At 52.4% G+C, this 18080-nt stretch overlaps 2 protein-coding genes across 2 annotated transcripts in view; both read left to right on the plus strand.

Moving 5' to 3' along the window:
- LOC143820175 (transmembrane protease serine 11C-like) overlaps nucleotides 1–4790 on the plus strand; it is a 50584-nt gene extending 45794 nt beyond the window's left edge. The window contains exons 7-10 of the mRNA XM_077302642.1: nucleotides 629–809; nucleotides 2019–2278; nucleotides 3272–3414; nucleotides 4428–4790. Coding sequence (XP_077158757.1) covers nucleotides 629–809; nucleotides 2019–2278; nucleotides 3272–3414; nucleotides 4428–4589 — 746 coding nt within the window. The 3' untranslated portion in view covers nucleotides 4590–4790. The remainder of the gene's footprint in view (nucleotides 1–628; nucleotides 810–2018; nucleotides 2279–3271; nucleotides 3415–4427) is intronic.
- A 5340-nt stretch (nucleotides 4791–10130) lies between these two features.
- Nucleotides 10131–18080, plus strand: part of UBA6 (ubiquitin like modifier activating enzyme 6) — a 44079-nt gene continuing 36129 nt past the window's right edge. The window contains exons 1-3 of the mRNA XM_077302875.1: nucleotides 10131–10250; nucleotides 14143–14202; nucleotides 17519–17613. Coding sequence (XP_077158990.1) covers nucleotides 14162–14202; nucleotides 17519–17613 — 136 coding nt within the window. The 5' untranslated portion in view covers nucleotides 10131–10250; nucleotides 14143–14161. The remainder of the gene's footprint in view (nucleotides 10251–14142; nucleotides 14203–17518; nucleotides 17614–18080) is intronic.

Raw genomic sequence — 18080 nt, forward strand, 5'->3', positions numbered from 1 at the left:
GAGGGGGAGAGGATCGAAAAAGGCAGAGGAGGGAGGAAAAATCCAGGACCGACAGAAATTGAGAGAAATTAGGGGCTTTTCCTTTAAGGCAAGCGTGTCACATGACCAGGTTTAGCCTATCAGAGCTTCTCTACCACTGAGCTTTCTTTCCCAAGCTGGATATTCAGGATTAAAAGCAGTCTGAGATATTGCACAATAAAGGTAGGGTCACTCCGGATCAATCCTTACTGCAGAAGGAAAATTTAAATCGCCCCAAATCCAAATGGAAATCGCATTCTGTGTAGAGGGCAGGGACTGAATCGATCTGGGGTTGGAATAAAAGCTCCGCGCAGTTTATACCCTGGCCTAGGAGGAGCTGCTGCTAAACCAGCAGACTCCAGCAGGAAGGCAAGGAGAAGGTTCAGTGCTAGTCAGACTCAAGCAAGGTGGGCAACTGCCAAACTCCCGGGGTTCTGTTACTGTGCTGGAGCTACGAGTCTGCACCAAGGGCTCACGTCAAGACCCTCTCTGGTTTTGCAGTGAAGGGCAAAGCTCTTCTTCAGTTTGCCTGGTTCTGAGTGATCCAAGGCTAGGTTGGTACGAGGCACGTTTAAGACATCTCAGCTCCTTCCTTCCTGCGTACAAACAGTCTGCGGGCTGCGGCATAACAGATCGGCCATGTCCATGGCAAGAGTCGCCGGAGGAGCCAGCAGCCTGGGCTCGGGGGAGTGGCCGTGGCAGGCGAGTCTGCAGCGGAACAACATCCACCGTTGTGGCGCCACCATGATCAGCAACACGTGGCTGGTCTCTGCAGCACACTGCTTTAAAGAGTAAGTTCCCAAACGGGTCCTCTGCAGTAGGGGCTGGCCAGCTGGCCAAGCGCTGGCTGAAGCACGACGTTAAGCCCACGAGGCCCTCTGGGGCCACCCGTCCGAAGTCTCTCCGGCTCTTGTGGGGAAGCAGTCAGAGAAATGCAGAAGAGGCCCTCGTGCGACGGCCCTTTCGGAGTGACGTAGAACAAAAGGGCTGCTCTGCAGAGCACCCACACCCAAATGAGAGTCGCTCTCGGGGAGGCCGTTGTCTTCTGCTTTCCCCCCCTTCCCAAAAGCAGCCACAGAAGCTTCTTGCCCAGAACGTTCATCTTTTGCCCACTGGTGGAAATACGCTTGTGCGGCGAGGGAGAGGCTGGAGGGGAAAGGTTTCCTAAGCTGCTGATCCTCGTGAAGATTGCTGCTTAGCACAAATTTCTTTCTATACTTTATGTGCCCTTTCTCCCCAACTGTGCCCAGAATGGCTTACTTAACACTCCTCCATTTTATCTGCACAACAAACCTGTGAGGTGGGCTAGGCTGAGAGTGTCTGACTGGCCCAAGGTTACCCAGAAAGCTGCTAAGGCAGAGAGTGGATTCAAACCTGCTGGGTCTCCCAGATGCTTATCCCACACTCTCATTGCTGCACTGTATGGGCAGTCAGAAAACAGGAAGTGCTCTTGGTCCATGAAAGCTTCTTTCCCATGAAACATCAAACGACTTCAGGAGAGAATCAGCGGGATGGAGCACTCGTGATCCGTTGATTCTCAATTGCCAATAACATCCGTCCATATTCACACACACACAGACACACACACGTTGGGTGGCTGCACCCAGCATGTGTGCTGGAGTGGTAAATTCCAGAAATTCTCCCAAAGTCTGGGGGCCCCGATGTGCAAGTTGGACTGATGCAAGAAATGGAGATATCCTTGACTGCCTTGTCCAATGTTGGAAGGAATTACATAGCAGCTCATCAGGAGGTTGTCATGATTTGCCAGAAATATTTTCCTTGTAAGCAGTTTTGGTATTTTAGTAATTCACCAAGATCATGTGTCTCTTAATTATTTGCTCTGTTTATTTCTATTGATGCACCTCCGTTCTGTTTCACGAGCAGCTCTCCTGAAGAGCTAAACGGGGGTAGGGTGGGGGATAATAATCATACCAGGGAAGAGAGCTGAAGTGACTGTCCAACTAAGAGCCGTCAAACCTCTCCGTGACTTTCTTTCCCAGGGCGAGGGAGCCACACAAATGGACTGTCAGCTTCGGAACCTACTTAGACCCACCTCTAATGGTACGCTTTGTGAAGAGCATTATTGTTCACGAGAAGTACCGATATCCAGCCCATGAACATGACATTGCGGTTGTGAAGTTGGCTCAGCGCGTGGAGTTCACAAGGGCGGTGCACCACGTCTGCCTTCCTGACGCAACCGAGAGGTTCCCCTACAATATAGACGCTGTTGTGACGGGGTGGGGAGCCCTCAGTAATGACGGTAAGCAACTCTGCAGATCGTTCACCACAAGAAGGGCGGGCGGTCCTCACGGCCCCTGTGGCCCCTCCTGCGCTTTTGACTGGACTTACCTTGCCAAGAGCCTCTTGTGGCGCAGAGTGGTAAGGCAGCCGTCTGAAAGCTCTGCCCATGAGGCTGGGAGTTCGATCCCAGCAGCCGGCTCAAGGTTGACTCAGCCTTCCATCCTTCCGAGGTCGGTAAAATGAGTACCCAGCTTGCTGGGGGGTAAACGGTAATGACTGGGGAAGGCACTGGCAAACCACCCCGTATTGAGTCTGCCATGAAAACGCTGGAGGGCGTCACCCCAAGGGTCAGACATGACTCGGTGCTTGCACAGGGGAGACCTTTACCTTTACCTTTTACCTTGCCAAGGTCAAAGTGTGGAGGCCCAAGGGGGCCAGTCCGGTCCAGACCAGCGGTGAGGTCTGTTGCCATTGGGAACAATTTGCGCAGGTGTACTGATGAAGCCCACCCCCCACCCCCCGTTGGAGAAAAAACTGCCATCACTCCATGATTATAAGATTTGTTTTGCTGTCCTGGCAGAATCATTGGCAAAGACTGAACTGCATTTGTGTTGGCCGAGTCAATAACACATTGCGGTCACACACCCTGATGAAAGACTAGATAAAAGTTTATTTAGGAATTAACATACTTGATAGTGCAGAGGAGAGACAGGCCGCTGTCTAGCAGAGAGAGAGAGCGTCTGGACTATGGCCTCTGAGAAGAAGCAGGAAGTGGCCCCTACCAGTGGCACTCTGGGGACAGACCAGGCAGGACCCCTGACAGGAGAGGGGGGCCTGACCTCCCCTTCCTGCCTAACAGGCCCCTGCAGGCTTTTCTTCTCTTCTTCCCGGCACACCAGACAGGCCTGTTCCAACAACGGGGGTCTTCCACCGCATGTGATAAAAGGGTCTCTGGGGCCTTGCTCTGGATATGGCAAATACCTTGTGGATACTTACAGCACTTGTTTTTCAGGTGAGACCCCGAATGTTCTCCAACAAGCCACGGTGGGGCTCATTGACTCAGAGACGTGCAATAGGAAAGAGGTCTACAATGGGGCCATCACACCTGGAATGCTGTGCGCGGGGTACCTGGAAGGAGGAGTAGATTCCTGTCAGGTAGGCCGGGCATCATCCGAAGGAATGGCTGGCTCCCTGCCGGGTTTTTTTGGGGTGGGTGGGTGGGAGGGGAACCAAGAAGTGTCCTGGAACAAACCACTGGAACAAAGAAGTGTCCCGACTCCCAGGGGACCCCCTGAGGCTTAGTCATCCCCCTGCTGTCTCGGCTAAGCCCCCTTCGTACGCCGAAGTCCTTCCAGACCAGCTCCAGGAGACTAAGCCTGCCCGTCCCAGACCTGGCCCCTTGTCGGTCTGGAAGCCCTCGGGTACCCCCTCTGCAATGGGATTCTTCTGCTATCAGATCTCCCTTCTCTCTTCTTCTTCCCCCTGGCTTTGGGATTGTGTGCACTTAAATAATTGGCCCCCATTTTTGATGCCTTCTAGCCCTGCCTCACTTCATATTTTAAAAATGCCCGGTAGGATGAAGCATTTAAGGGCAACACTTAACATGAACCGTACATTATTTTTACAAGGGACAAGGGAAGGGCTGTATGTCCAATTCCATCATTGCTATGCCCCCCACCCCAGTGAAACGGTGATGGTAGAAGTCTTTATCCAGGGTGCTGCCCTGCTCCACTACGTGGGGTCTGTGAAGGACGGGCTCTTTTAACCTACTGCCACCACCAACATACTCCAGAATGGGCAACAGGGCCACCCTCATCACAGTTGGTGCTTTAGCCTCAGCTGGGTCCTCTGGAGCTGTTCCGTCACTGCCTCCAGGTGAGTCTGGGGGGCATCTGGCTGGTCCGCAAACTGACCCGGCACTGAGGACTCCTTTCCCATTCATGTGTCCCTCTGTCCGAATGGAGGAGTCCAGCAGGCTTCAATGGACTGACTTGGCTGTATCAAAGAGGGGGAAGCACAGGGCGGGAAGCCCCTTGGCAGGCACCAGGACAGAGTTCCTTCTGAAAAGCCAGAGATTTCAGCTTGATGGTGCCCCCGGGGAACAGCAGGGTTCTGCTCTTGTGGCTATTTTGTTTCTGCACATTTAGGATGCCCTCTTTCTCCCCTAGGGCGACTCTGGCGGCCCGCTGGTGACTCCTGACACAAGAGGCATGTGGTACCTCGTCGGCATCGTCAGCTGGGGGGACGAATGTGCCAAGCCCAACAAGCCAGGTGTCTACACGCGGGTGACCTACTATCGAGACTGGATTGCTGCCCAAACGGGGCTCTGAGGCCAAAGCCGCCCGGGCAGTCTGGGGGTCATGCCGGAGGCACTGCATTACGAGTATGGGAGCACCCAACCCACCAGCGTTGCTCTGAGATGTCACAAAGAAAGGGAAGGATGCAGACTCCTCAACAGCCAGCGAGGCCCTATGGGTGTATTGGTTTTGCCCTAATGATATGGGGGCTTGTTCGGAGGCCAAAGTGTGACTCTGCTGCTCAGAGCATGGAACATGGCTGCTACGGTCTGCCCCATCCCATCCTTGGCACAGACTGGCCTCTTCTGCTGGGCCTGCAGTTCCAAGAGCAGGGTGGGCGGCTTGGGCTTCCTTCCGGGGCTGCAGCCGTACAAGAACTCCTTCCCGGAGGCTCACTCCAAAGGAGGCCGAAGGAGGCCCTCGCTGACGTTCAGATAGGGCCACAGGCTGCCCAGGAGTCTCCTCTCTTACTCCCAGGAAAGTGCTCTTAGCACTGCCCTGCAAGTGCATCAAGCAGTATGCCTTTTTGATTCCGATTAGCCTCTCACACCGGGATCGGCTGCCCAATGCAAGATATAGGGACACTTCCAGTTAGTGGCGAATTGTATGTTCCCCCAGAGTTTCTATAAAGTTCTGCCATCACTCAAAGGGCATAGCTAGGCCCTCTATGAGCAGATGCCCTCAAGTTTCTGGCAATAGCAGCTGGGGAAGGGGTACATTTGTTCTGGATGCTAATGGCAATAGAGGGGGAAGGAGATTAATCCCCCACCCACTTTTCTGAATATAAATCCTCCCCCAGTCTGATAGGGGCAACATCTGGGCACCACTGGGACAAAAAGCCTCTGTGTGTGGAATATTTAGATGGGGAGAGCAATAAGAGGGGAAAGGGCTCACCGTCACCCAGATGAACCTTCCCAATAACTACGAATTCAAATTTGAAGATACAGGAGATCAGACAGTCTGATTTCCTGCTCCTCCCCCACATGCAGCCAGCTGGGTGACCTTGGGCTCACCACAACGCTGACAGAGCGGTTCGAGCAGGAATATCAGGGCTCTCTCAGCCCCACCCACCTCACAGGGTGTCTGATGTGGGGAGAGGAAAGGGAAGGTGAATGGAAGCTGCTCTTAGACTCCTTCGGGTAGAGAAAAGCAACATCTAAGAACCAACTATTCTCCTTCTTCAGTAATCTCAGGGCTCTCTCAGCCTCCCCTCCCTCACAGGGTGTCTGTTGTGGGGAGAGGAAAGGGAAGGGGATTAGAAGCCGCTTTGAGACTCTTGGGTAGAGAAAAGCAGCATATAAGAACCAATTCTTCTTCTTCAAAGGTCACTGCTGGATGTAAGTCACATGTTTTCTCAGAATGTCATACTTAATCTGAATCTGCCCCCCTTCGTCATTGCTTCCATGCCTGGCTCTCTGGACAAGGGCAGGAACTACAATGAAAGAGCGCCTGTGTCTAGAGGAAGAAGAAAGAACTTCTGCCTAAGCTGTGAATAGACTTCTGCACCAGCAGAATGAATGCTGGGTCAAGCAGTGTCATCCTGGAGGAGGACAGGCCTATTTAGACGGGAGCTGCCAGGGTGACTCCGGAACACCCTGATTTTTAGTGTGTTTGTTTGCCTTGTCCCCAGAGCTCCCTCAGAATCAATGGCAAAGGAAGGAGCTAAGTCACTCTTGACCAATGCCAGGAGCAAGATGGGGATGGAGCAGCAGTTCTCAGACTGTAGCAATGCAGGGTCCCAATTTTGATGGCTAAATGTTCCCAAGCTCCCCCCTCCCGCCAGTCTGTGTCTATCTTGGCTCAAACAGTCTGAGGCAGGGTTTCCGTACTCATGTTTCGGGGAGGGGGGGGGAGGGATACAGTGAGAACCACATTGGCTGCATTACAAAAGCACATTGGAGAGAACATTTGCATCTGGGCTGCTTAGACATGGCTGGCACGGTCAGGTCTCAAGGGGCCTGTGGTGCCATCACAGCAAAGGCCCTGCCCCAAGAGCTATCTTACCCCATGACCAGAAGGAGCCGTCCACTGGAGACAGCAAGAAACTTCTTCATTGGTTAATAATGTGTAGCCAAAGACTAACTAAAGAGTTGGCTGCTGTGGTCCATAGGCACAAAGGAAACAGACAAAAAGGGGCACACGGTTTAGAGGCGATCGAACAAGCAAAAGAAGGGCAGGCAGGAAAAATGGGCAGCTTGCAATAGACTAAAAACATGCACCTTACCTTTTCTTGACACAGAATTGCTCCACCTACCTAAAGAAACCATCTTATTGAAGAGTAACATAGTTTATGACATGCCAGCCAATACAAGCTTCTATACAATGGGAGTTTCTGAAAAGGAGGACCTCTGCTTTTTGGTTTTTGAGTGTGTTTCAATGTCATCCCTTCAATTTGGTTGATGTCAACAGAGCCCTGCAAAAGCAGTTGTTTTGTACACACAAACTACAAACTCTTGCACCTTTAGGTTTAAATACTAGTGGTGATTTGTCATGTTTCCTTTACATTGGAGGTATGCTGATTATATATAAGCTTTTTATTTATATCAAGCTTTATTTCTGTTCCCAACAACCTGAACATGTAAATGTATATTGAGGGTTGTTTGATGGGCTGGAGTTACATAATCTATTGCCAATAAGCTGAATACTAAACATAGTATTGTATAGCCAGTTGTTCTATATATATGTATATATATGAGGCTGTATTGGCTGGCACCTCCTAAACTCTATTACTCTTCAGTAGGGTGATTTATTTAGGTACGTGGAACCATTTTACTTCTTTGGGGCTAGATCTTAATGCAGGGGCCCACAATGGAAACCTGACATGGCCAAGAGGCCTTCAGCAGACAGATAGGCCCAGGTCAAGGGACAATATTTTCTCTGCAAAATAGCTTGTGAAAGCCTCTCGGGTGATATCCAGATGATCCTTCAGTTAAGGATCCCAAAGGCTGAGCAACCAAAAATATGAAGATGAATATACAAATGTTTATTATTACGTGCACATGAAGAAGATTCAAAACAACATTAGGGAGTTTAGGTTTGTTTTCACCTGTTATTGGAAAGAAATTCCATACCACACCACGTCAGAGAATTCTTTCAAGATACCATTTCAATAGCTGCAGCAATCAAAACATAACACAGTGACTCACATCCAAAATTCAGTGTCCCCTGAGCTGCCCCAGATGCAGATTTTTATACATTCTAATTGACCGCTCTGTCCATCTGCTGGATAAACATTGTCCAGTTGAATCAAGACAGATTAGCTTCCTTCTCACAGGGGGTTTTCTCCTGCACAGGGCAAGCAGTCAGGCCCCACGCAGATACCTTGGTCTGTATCGGGGTCACTGCTGTACCTCGTTAGTCTGCATAAAGTTCGCTCGCCATTTCTCTAATGGCGGGATGCTTTAAAAGAGGGGAAATCAGTGATGGTCAATCCCACATCTGTTCCACATTTCTGGTAAGGGCTTGGAGGAGGAGCATGTCTCATGGCTTAAATGCCACTACGAAGAAGAGGAAGAAGAATTGGTACTTATATGCTGCTTTTCTCTACTGGAAGGAGTCTCAAAGTGGCTTATAGTCACCTTCCCTTTCCTCTCCTCACAACAGACACCCTGTGAGATAGGTGAGGCTGAGAGAGCCCTGATATTCCTGCTCAGTCAGAACAGCTTTATCAGACCTGTGATAAGCCCAAGGTTGCCCAGCTGGTTGCATGTGGGGGAGTGTGGAATCAAACCCGGCTCGCCAGATGAGAAGTCTGCACTCCTAACCACGACATTAAGGCTGGCTCTTGCTTAACACCCACTGAGGGCAGCTATCCCACCCCTGAGTGCCTCCTCCTCCAACCAGCTTGCCTGTCTGTCCAGCAGCCAGCCCGTTGCCTTATGTCCCTCACCCCTGACCACCCCCTCCTCCTTCCACTTCCCTCTGAGGCTCGGAGGCTGCAGATCCCTGCAGAGGGAGAGCTGCCCCTGCCAGTGAGTTCTCTAACAACCTGCAGCCTTTCCAAGTCCTGGGTGGGAGGCAGAGGCCATCCACAGAGTTCTTCCACTCCACTCCCCTAATCTAGCACCCATTGTATTCCTGACTGCAAGAGGCTTGGCCCTTAGTTAAAATATATTCCCCCGAGTTTGTGCAATATTGCACGGCCAATGTCCATGGTTGTAGGTGGTATGACCATAGATCAAGTCCCTTTCAGCCCAGAGGGTGCCTCCTCATGACTGAACTCGGTGGTTCTTGACAATTTTGATGTTTTTATTGTGAACTCTGCATCTGGAGTTATTGTATTATTGGGACCTTCATATTATATTTTATTTTTTTATTTTATTATTATATTTATATACCGCCCTCCCTGAGGGCTCAAGGTGGTTTACAGGAAACAGGAAAAGATACAGATAACATATAGTCACAGGTGATAACAGTTATAACATAATAATAATAATAACTTAACATGATCATAACAGTAACATTAGAAAATTGTTTGGGTCGACCTCAACCAAATGCCTGGCGGAGGAGCTCCCTTTTGCAGGCCCTGTGGAACTGTTTAGGTTCCGTCAGGGCCCTGATCTCCTCCGGAAGCTCTTTCCACCAGCTGGGGGCCAGAATGGAGAAAGCTCTGGCCCTGGTTGAGGTCAAGCGGGCTTCCTTGGGGCCAAGGACCACCAGGAGGTTGGAGGTAGTAGAGTGCAAGGCTCTATGAGGAGTGTAGGTGGAGAGGGGGTCTCTCAGGTATACTGGGCCTGGACCACGTATGGACTTGACGGTGATAACCAACACCTTAAGCCTGATCTGGAATTCAACCGGGAGCCACCGCAGCTGCTGGAGGATGGGCCGGATGTGGGACCTCCGAGGTGTCGCTGTGAGGATCCTGGCCGCTGCATTTTGGACCAGTTGCAGTTTCCGGGTCAAGGCTAAGGGCAGGCCAGCGTACAGCGAGTTGCAGAAGTCCAGCCTGGAGGTGACCTGGAGGTGACCGTCGCGTGGGTCGCTGTGGCCAGGGGTTCCGGCCCATCCGTATTGTCATAGTGTACCCTTGTGTGTGTACATACATGCCGTTTGACCACTTGCAACCATGAAGACTGCCTGCGCCGCCTTGCAGGCTTGAATTGTCCTTTTTAATCTCCTTCGAGCAACAATAAACATTTGCATTTCCATTCGGATCTATTTTGCTACTCGGCCTTTGGGCTCCTGGCTGGTTTTCCTCAGGCGGGGCTTCTGCTTTCCGCTCTGCCTTTGCGGCCCTCTGGCCAGGCCTTCTCGGGACTCCCATGCCCCTTCCTCTGCCGGCGAGGGGGGGAGGGCATTATTGGGGAACCCCCGGGCCCCTTGGGGAGGGGGCGCCAGTCAGCTCCCCCCAGAGCAGGGAGGGGGAGGGGGAGGGGGGCTAGCTGGGACCCCCCGGCGGGACCCCCCACCCCTCCCCCAGAGCGGCGGATCGGGGCGGGCAGAGGCCTGCGTGGCGGGTCTCCCCCCCCCCCCCGGCCTGGCCTCGGCCGACCCACTTTCGGAACCGGAAGAGATGGAGGCCCCGCCCTCGCCCCCGCCCCCCGCGGAGGAAGGCTCGCCCCGCCCCCCGTCGCCCCGCCCAGAGGGAGGAGGGAGGAGGGAGGCCGGCCGGGAAGCGCTTCCGAGGCAGCCGGAGCCGCGCGCAGGCCCAGAGGCGGACAGGGGCCCGGAGCGGGGGGACCGCGAGCAGAACAAGTAAGGGGGGGGGGCGCATAAGGAGGGGGGAGGCTGCGGCGGGGGCGGGGTGAGGGTGGGTGGGTAGGTGGGGGGCGCTCCTCGCCGCCCGGCCGCCCCTGGAGGGAGGAGCCGGCCCCGTCCCGGCCAGATCGCCCAGCCGCCCCGGCGCCTTCCCTCCCTCCCTGGGGCGCGGCAGCGAACGATGGGAGGCCTCCTGAGGGACCCCCTCCCGCAAGCCCCCAGGGCAGGACCCGACTCCAGGCAGGACCAGCCTCCGGCCACTGACCGCCAGCCAGGGGGGGCACCTCCTCAGGCGGAACGAGACCCATGCAGTCCCAGAGGGGGAAGGGGCCGTAGAGGCCATCTAGTCCAGCCCCCTGCTCAGGCCAGGATCAGCCTCAAGCATCCAGGGGAAGCATCTGTCTAGCCTCTGCCTGAAGACGGCCAGTGAGGGGCAGCTCCCCACCTCCTCAGGCAGCCCATCCCACTGCTGAACTAGACTCCTAGAATCCTAGAGTGGGGAGGGGCCATGCAGGCCATCTAGTCCCACCCCCTGCTCAGTGCAGGATCAGCCTCAAGGATCTGTCCATCCACTGCTTGAAGACCACCGTTGAGGAGGAGCTCCCCATCTCCTTAGGCAGCCCATCCCACTGTTGAACTACTCATGGATTTGGGTGGAAAGTAAGTCCTGCATCCTGCCCATCGTAAAACCTTGACCAAAACAATAGTACACAAGAGCTGCTGACCCCCTGATACCAGTAGACTGAGTTGTGATGTGTGTAGGACAACACCAACCGATAAATGCCCTTCGTGTCACTTCATAGATACAGTCCATGGAGGGCACATAGCTTCTAGCGCTCTCTGAAGAGCCAGATGGAGAGGCAGGTCTTGGTGGCAGGGGTAGTCAAACTGCGGCCCTCCAGATGTCCATGGACTACAATTCCCAGGAGCTCCTGGGAATTGTAGTCCATGGGCATCTGGAGGGCCGCAGTTTGACTACCCCTGAGGGTAGTTTGAGAAACAGGGCATGGTGTTTGAGAAACAGGGCATGGGAGCCTGGTTTGCTACCCCCCAAGATGGCATCTCCTTCGGAGGCCCTGATTTTCTCAAAAACCTTGCTTAGTCTGCTCACTGTGAGAAAGCAGGAAAAGAACCTTTGAACTTTGTGGTTCGCTGGGAATGTGATGGATCCAGGCTACGGTGGGTAAAGTGACCTGCCTTTGCATCTTTTCTTCACACTGCTCTCGTTTCCTGCTTCAGCTCTATACCTCATGGCAGTCAGAAGAGGCAAGACTCACTTTCATTATTAAAATACAGATTTTGCTGTCAGAGGATGGAGTGAAACTCCTGAACACTCAGCTGACGTTGTTGACCTGGATTGCAGTCAGGCTTTTGCCAGGGTTCCCCGTTGTGTTCTGGTGGGTAACCCGGAGGGCTGCAGGCTGGATTTTCAGACGGTTAGGGGGAAAGGGGACTGGCTAGAAAGCAGGACCCAGAGCGGTTGCCATTGGTATTTCATCCGATTGGAGGGAGGTGAGCAGTGGGATGCCGCAGGGCTCGGTACTGGGTCCTGGTACCTTTCAACATTTTCATAAGTTCACTTTAAGAGATTGTTTCCCAAAAAAGAGTGGGGGCGATTTCACAGAACTCAGAATATGAGAGATTCAGGAATTACAGCAGTGGTCCCCAACCTTTCTGAGGCTGGGGACCGGCAGGGCAACTGCCCCGCCCGCGCATTGTGCATGCGCAGGCTGTGCCCGTGCATTGCGCATGCGCGGCCAAAATTGTGCATGCGCTGCACTATCGCACATGCACAAAAGTGCTGCGCACACGTAATTTCAGCTGCGCATGGCGCATGTGTGTATGCGCGGCCCGGCTGCGCATGCTTAGTGCATGGCGCGGCCCTGATTCCGTCTTCCTGCCCTCCCGCAGTAAGAAGCTTCCCGGGCCGCAAGCTTGCCGCCTGGGAAGTTTTTTACTGCGGGGGTGGCGGGGAGAGGGAGCCCGCAGGTTGGGGACCACTGAATTACAGGATATGACTGGTTTACATAGATGCTATCAGATGAGACAACTCCAGATTTTACTAAATCTTCTCTAAAGACATGAGATGTTACTCTGAGCATGCTCTGGTTAGCTGCTGTTTTCTCAGTGGGCTTTCCCCCATGGGCACTGAATCAACCGTGGGCCATTGTTCTTTGCAGAGAGAGCTTGCTTGGCACAAGATTGACCTTTCATAACTCATCCTGTACAGCTCTTCATTGTGGCTGGCCTGTTCAGGGCTGTAGAAAGGAACTCTGGCCAGGAATCAGGGGACATTCAATAAGTAGCATGCATTCAAGCCCTGCAGGTCTAACTTACCTAGGAGTGTCATGGGTGAGCTGCAGAGCCTGCCTGATTAATGCTATATTCCATCGCAACTCAGTTTAAGACCAACCAAGTTTTATTCATGGTATAAGCTTCAATGTGCATGCACTTATCTATTTATTTATCCATTTATTTATCTATCTATTGATTTAAATTTTTATACAGTCCTTCCCTACGGCTCTGGGCACTTTACAGAAAAAATTTCGGAACATTTACATGGAACAGTATCAGTATCAATATAACAACAATAACATACCAAGTAGAACTAGAACAGTATTTCGACACCAATAACTTTGACACTCCCTTGGTAGGTTTGACCTCTCAGTCTAGGTGGGGGACGGGACCTGTAGATGTTATGGGTCAGTCGGCCTCAAGTGGAAGCCTGGTAGAAGAGCTCCCTTTTGCAGGCCCTGCGGAATTCAGGAACCCTGTGAAGTTCAGGCAGGGCCCTGATCTCTTCGGGGAGCTCATTCCACCAGGTGGGGGCCAGAACTGAAAAGGCCCTGGCCCTTGTTGAGGTCCAACGTGCCTCTTTGGGACCAGCAATTCGTAGCCAGTTGGAAGTGGTGGCTCTGGGCAGTTTGTAAACAGTTTCGTGAAAACATCCAACAGATATGCAGTATAATGCAGGTACTTAGCAAATTCAAGAACTTTGTTATAATAACTACCTGAGTATTAGGTTATCAGGTTATCAGTGCTTTGGGTTCAGCTCCAGTTCAAAAAACATAGTAGAGGGCATACAAATATCCAGATTAATAATTAATGGCAAATACGTTCCCAGTCGTAGAGCAGGGTTATTAAGTGAGACCTGTTAGTAGCCCCATCTGCCCCTCCTAGGGTTGCTCTGGGTCACTTTGGCTGCTTTGGTGAGCACCGAAGCCCGAGGCGGCCAGCACCCTGGCAGGGAGGGGCACTGGTGCCGGTTGGTGATCCCTCCCCCCCTGCCATGCTGCGCCGCTGGCTGCCTTGGCCTTCGGTGTTCACCGCAGCATGCCAGAGCGCATTCGCCTAATGGAGACACCCCTGCAAGTGGCAGGCTGTGCTGAATTAGGTCTCCTGTCTGGAGAGCAGAGAAGTACTAATATTTTGGTTCAGTTTTAGGTGTCTGGATATCAAACGGCAGCCAGATATCAAGAAAGCAGCTTTTCCCTCTCTCCTCAGTATCTTGCTGGTGTTCAATATCCAGCCTCTTTTGTCTGAAAGTGTCCTTTGCTTGTTTGTAGGCCAAAGCCAGGATCACGGAAGGGGAGAATCCTGGGCTTGCAAGCTTTCCTTGCACGGTCTTTGACCAGATGGTCTGAGCCAACCCATGGCGGGAGAAGTCGATCTTCAGCCAGTGGTATAAGGAGGGCTTGAGCTGAAGCAGCATCTGCTTGTCTAACCAGCTTTCACTTCCCTAATGGCCAAATCTACAGTGATGGCTACCCAGTCGGACGGCATTCTGTCCCTAACCCTCTGCCTCCCTTTATTGGCTTGATAAGGACTGAGCTTGGTGATGCTGTTCTGTTGACCGGTGGATCTGTTTGTTTTGTGATTTGTCTTCCAGTCTAGGCAGAAATCTCGTTATGGCAGCAGATTCCATGGAAATTGATGATGCTCTGTACAGGTAAGATTCTCGAATCCTCGATCCCTGTTAGATGTGCTTTCCCAATAGGATGGATCTGACTTGCTTTGAATTGAAATGGGAATTCCATTCAAACTAATATGGGATATGGCTGGTGTCCTCAGTGCACGCACTCATCAAGGAAGGAGATGGCCGTTGGGGGGAGTCACTTGGCTCTTTTATGCCACGGAAAGAGCCTGTGTTGGGGAGGGGGAGGCAGAACCACAAATGTGTTGAGCGTCTGGAACGTCAGGGCCGCTTGTGTGGTTGTAACCACTCTCTGAATCCCTCCTTTCTGCCTGTCGCCCAGGGATTGTTTTCTTCCTTAGAAGTAAGGCCAACCTTGCCCCGTGCAGACATAATGCCTCTAGTTCCCCTAACCGCGGTTTGCTTGCGTATGGCCCCTCCCCCTTGCAGGTCCTGGTGCTGAGCAGAGAGAGGAGCCAGGAGACCTGGGAAATTAACTCCTGGCCTGCAGTCTGGAAGCCTGGCCGGGCCACGGGTGCCCGTGCCCTGATGTTGCCTGAGTTGCTGTGATGTTGCAGCATGCTTCTGAGGGAAACAGGCAAAGAGACAGGCATGTGTCCTTGGCGCATTCTTGCCGAAGGGGGTTCCCTTGAGTGGGGCATGCAGGCGGCTTCCTGTTCTCTGCAGTGCTGTCCTAGTTGCTCAGTTTTCAAGCAGGGCAGTTTTCACTCATTGTGATCTCTCCCCAGAGGAGGTCTCCATTGTGTACACCCTGAAAGCTTTCTGTGTGCAGTCCAAGGTATGTGATTGCCGCTGGTCTCTTTTACCACTTAACAGCACTGACAACCCCAACCCCCCCCCCCCCCCCAATCTTTGGAACGGTCTTCTGAGAATATCAAGAAAGCTGGAAGACCAAGCTGTTTAGAGCATTTTTCTTGCCCTGGCACTTTGCTCTTAGGGGGCCGTTCTTTGTCTTTTAACAAACGTCGTTGTGAGCTGCTTTGGGTCCCTCTGGGAGAAAAGCAGGATAGAAATTGTTTATAAATACAGTGAATATAAAGAGCTTCTTGTGGCGCAGAGTGGTAAGGCAGGAGACATGCAGTCTGAAAGCTCTGCCCATGAGGCTGGGAGTTCAATCCCAGCAGCCGGCTCAAGGTTGACTCAGCCTTCCATCCTTCCGAGGTCGGTAAAATGAGTACCCAGCTTGCTTGGGGGTAAACGGTAATGACTGGGGAAGACACTGGCAAACCACCCCGTATTGAGTCTGCCATGAAAACGCTAGAGGGCGTCACCCCAAGGGTCAGACAGGACTTGGTGCTTGCACAGGGGATACCTTTACCTTTTTACAGTGAACAGAGTCAATGTCCACCTCCCTGTTGCCTTGTCAGAGCCAGCTATGGCACGTCTGAACATCTGAACCAGGGTTCATGTTATGTTTGGGTAGCTCCAAAGCAAAGTTTCCACTGGGGGGTGGCATCATGCTGCAGCTTGTATTTCTGACTGTTCGCATTGGGGCCTGTGTGCAGAATCCCAAATCCAATGAGGAGTGGTGGGTTAGAGTGTCTGAGTGCGGCCTGAGAGGCAGCCACTCTGCGGTCAAGCTTGGGGATGATCTTGGCCCAGCTACCTGTAGATCACAGGGCCTTGGACGAGTGCTGGACAAACATGGGGTAGCCTGGGGAACTTGTGTGTGGAGGAACTGCTGCACCAGGGCCAGTGCTGCAGAAGGGAAGTGGAAGGTTCATGCCTGGCGAATCCCTTATCATGGTTAGACGATCAGGAGCATTATGTCTGCACTGGCTGATGGTCAGGTGAAATACGGAGGACATTAAAAGTATGGAAACAGGACAGCTGCTGTTTGTTATGGACATTCTGGAAGACAAGTGGGGGCTCCCAAGACTTGTGTAGGGGGCATCCCTCCCTCCCTGTCTTGCTGAGCACTGCATGGAGCCCTGGGCTGCCCAGCAGCTTTCTGCAGATCTCGCGGAGTGGCTCTGAGCGAGCTGGCAGAGACTCCCCTCCGCTGGCTGTTGCTGTCTGTGGCTCACCTGCAGCAGGGCCAGGTGGGCCAGCAGAGACTCCCCACCTCGCCTCTTTGCACTGAGACTCACTTGGATCAGCTCTGGGTGACTCATCGCCGTCTCCCCTTTCTCAGCTCTCTTCTCCGAGAGCAGCCGTGGTGGGGGAGTCTCTGCTGGCTTGCCCAGAGCTGCTCTGGGCCAGACCGTAGAGACTCCCCCCCCCCCCCACCAACTGTTGCTCTTGTCTCCCCCCTGCCCAGCCTTCCCTCCTGGGCTGCCATGCCTCCACTGCCAGGCCCAGCGGGGTCGTTGTGCTGTGCTGCCGGGCCCAGCAGGGAGGTGCATCCTCTGTACTTGCACAGAGAACATTTTTTTAGTTTGGTTTAGGATTTCAGCCCTGCACTGCGTTCCAAGTCAGATTTTTCTGCAAATGTTGCAGAACGCTATTATTCCCTTCCCACTCTGTGATTCTATGATTCTAAACATCTGTTGAGCCGCTGTGTGGCTTTAGCTATCCGCGGATAGGGGCCGCGGGTGGTTATTGGAATATAAGCTGTCCCTTGTCATTTGCGTATTATTGTTTGTTGCGTTGCATAAAACAAATCAGAGAACCCCAGTAGATGAAATTCAAAACCTCATTTTGGACAATGGAAATCTCGTCGTCTGTTTTCAGAGCAATAGAACGAGCCCTCTTTCTTTTTGGGTTGTTTTATTTTTAATCCAATGCCACTGTCGCAGGTAAGAGTCAGCAGGTAAGGAGATCAGCCGGGTAGAGAGGTTGCTCAGGAGCCGGCAGAGTAAAGCAGGCAGAAGTCAGACTAGGACCTGGGTGGTCCCAGTCAGAGACCCTGCTCTGCCAAGGGACCTCTCTGGGTGGTTGTGGGTCAGTCACATACGCTTAGTCTAACCTGCCCCAAAGGGTTGTTGTTATGAGGATAAAATGGATGCGAGGAGAACAAGGTAATCTTCTTTGGGTTCCAATTGGGGAGGAAGGTGGACGGTAAATGAAGAAATTATGCCCCCTCTACACACACGTACATACATCCCTGCCACCTCCTATGCCGTGATTTGCAGGAGGAAGCAAAAGGGTGTGTCTGATGGCCCATCCTAGAACAGGTTTATGACCTCTGGGAAGGACCCTCCTTGAGCACAGGGGAACAAGTGACAAAGGGAATCCCTTGGCTGCCATCTCCTGCCTGAACAACTTGCAGGCGTCTCTTTCTCAAGGTCGTTTTATGATGCCGGATTAATCCCCCCCGTTTGATCATCTTGGAATTAGAACAGCTTTTAAAGTTCTTTTTATGACTCTTTCTTTCCTCATTTGTATGTAGCCGGCAGAGGTATGTCCTTGGAGACACCGCTATGCAGAAGATGGCTCAGTCCTGTGTGTTCTTGAGCGGAATGGGGGGTCTTGGAGTGGAGATTGGTATGTTTCAAAAGCTCTTATTAATGTCTTTTCCGTAATGCAGGGGTAGTCAAACTGCGGCCCTCCAGATGTCCATGGACTACAGTTCCCAGAAGCCCCTGGAGGGCCGCAGTTTGACTACCCCTGCTGTAATGCATTCCTTATGTGAACATGCTAAAATAATCTGCATCAGCTTAAGTTTATTGTGCTTACAGCATATCTATTTAAATCAACTTGCAGCCTGCCTCTTAAAAGGGTTACAGCAGCAGGCAGTAAGGAGGGCAGCAATGCTAAGAGCTGGAAAGCCACATGGCAAATCACAACAAAAATCCAAACCCTGGTAGTGAAAGCAGCTTCCAGGTTGCAAACAAGCATTAGAAGAAGCACTTCAAATCTTATCCAAACAAGACTAGTATCGGCTTCTGCACCTGAATGGTGACATTGGGATGCCAACGTTGAGGGGTGGCTTTCAAGGAGACCCCATTGCT

This window comes from Paroedura picta, chromosome 11 (assembly GCF_049243985.1).
Source record: "Paroedura picta isolate Pp20150507F chromosome 11, Ppicta_v3.0, whole genome shotgun sequence".
Lineage (NCBI taxonomy): Eukaryota > Metazoa > Chordata > Lepidosauria > Squamata > Gekkonidae > Paroedura > Paroedura picta.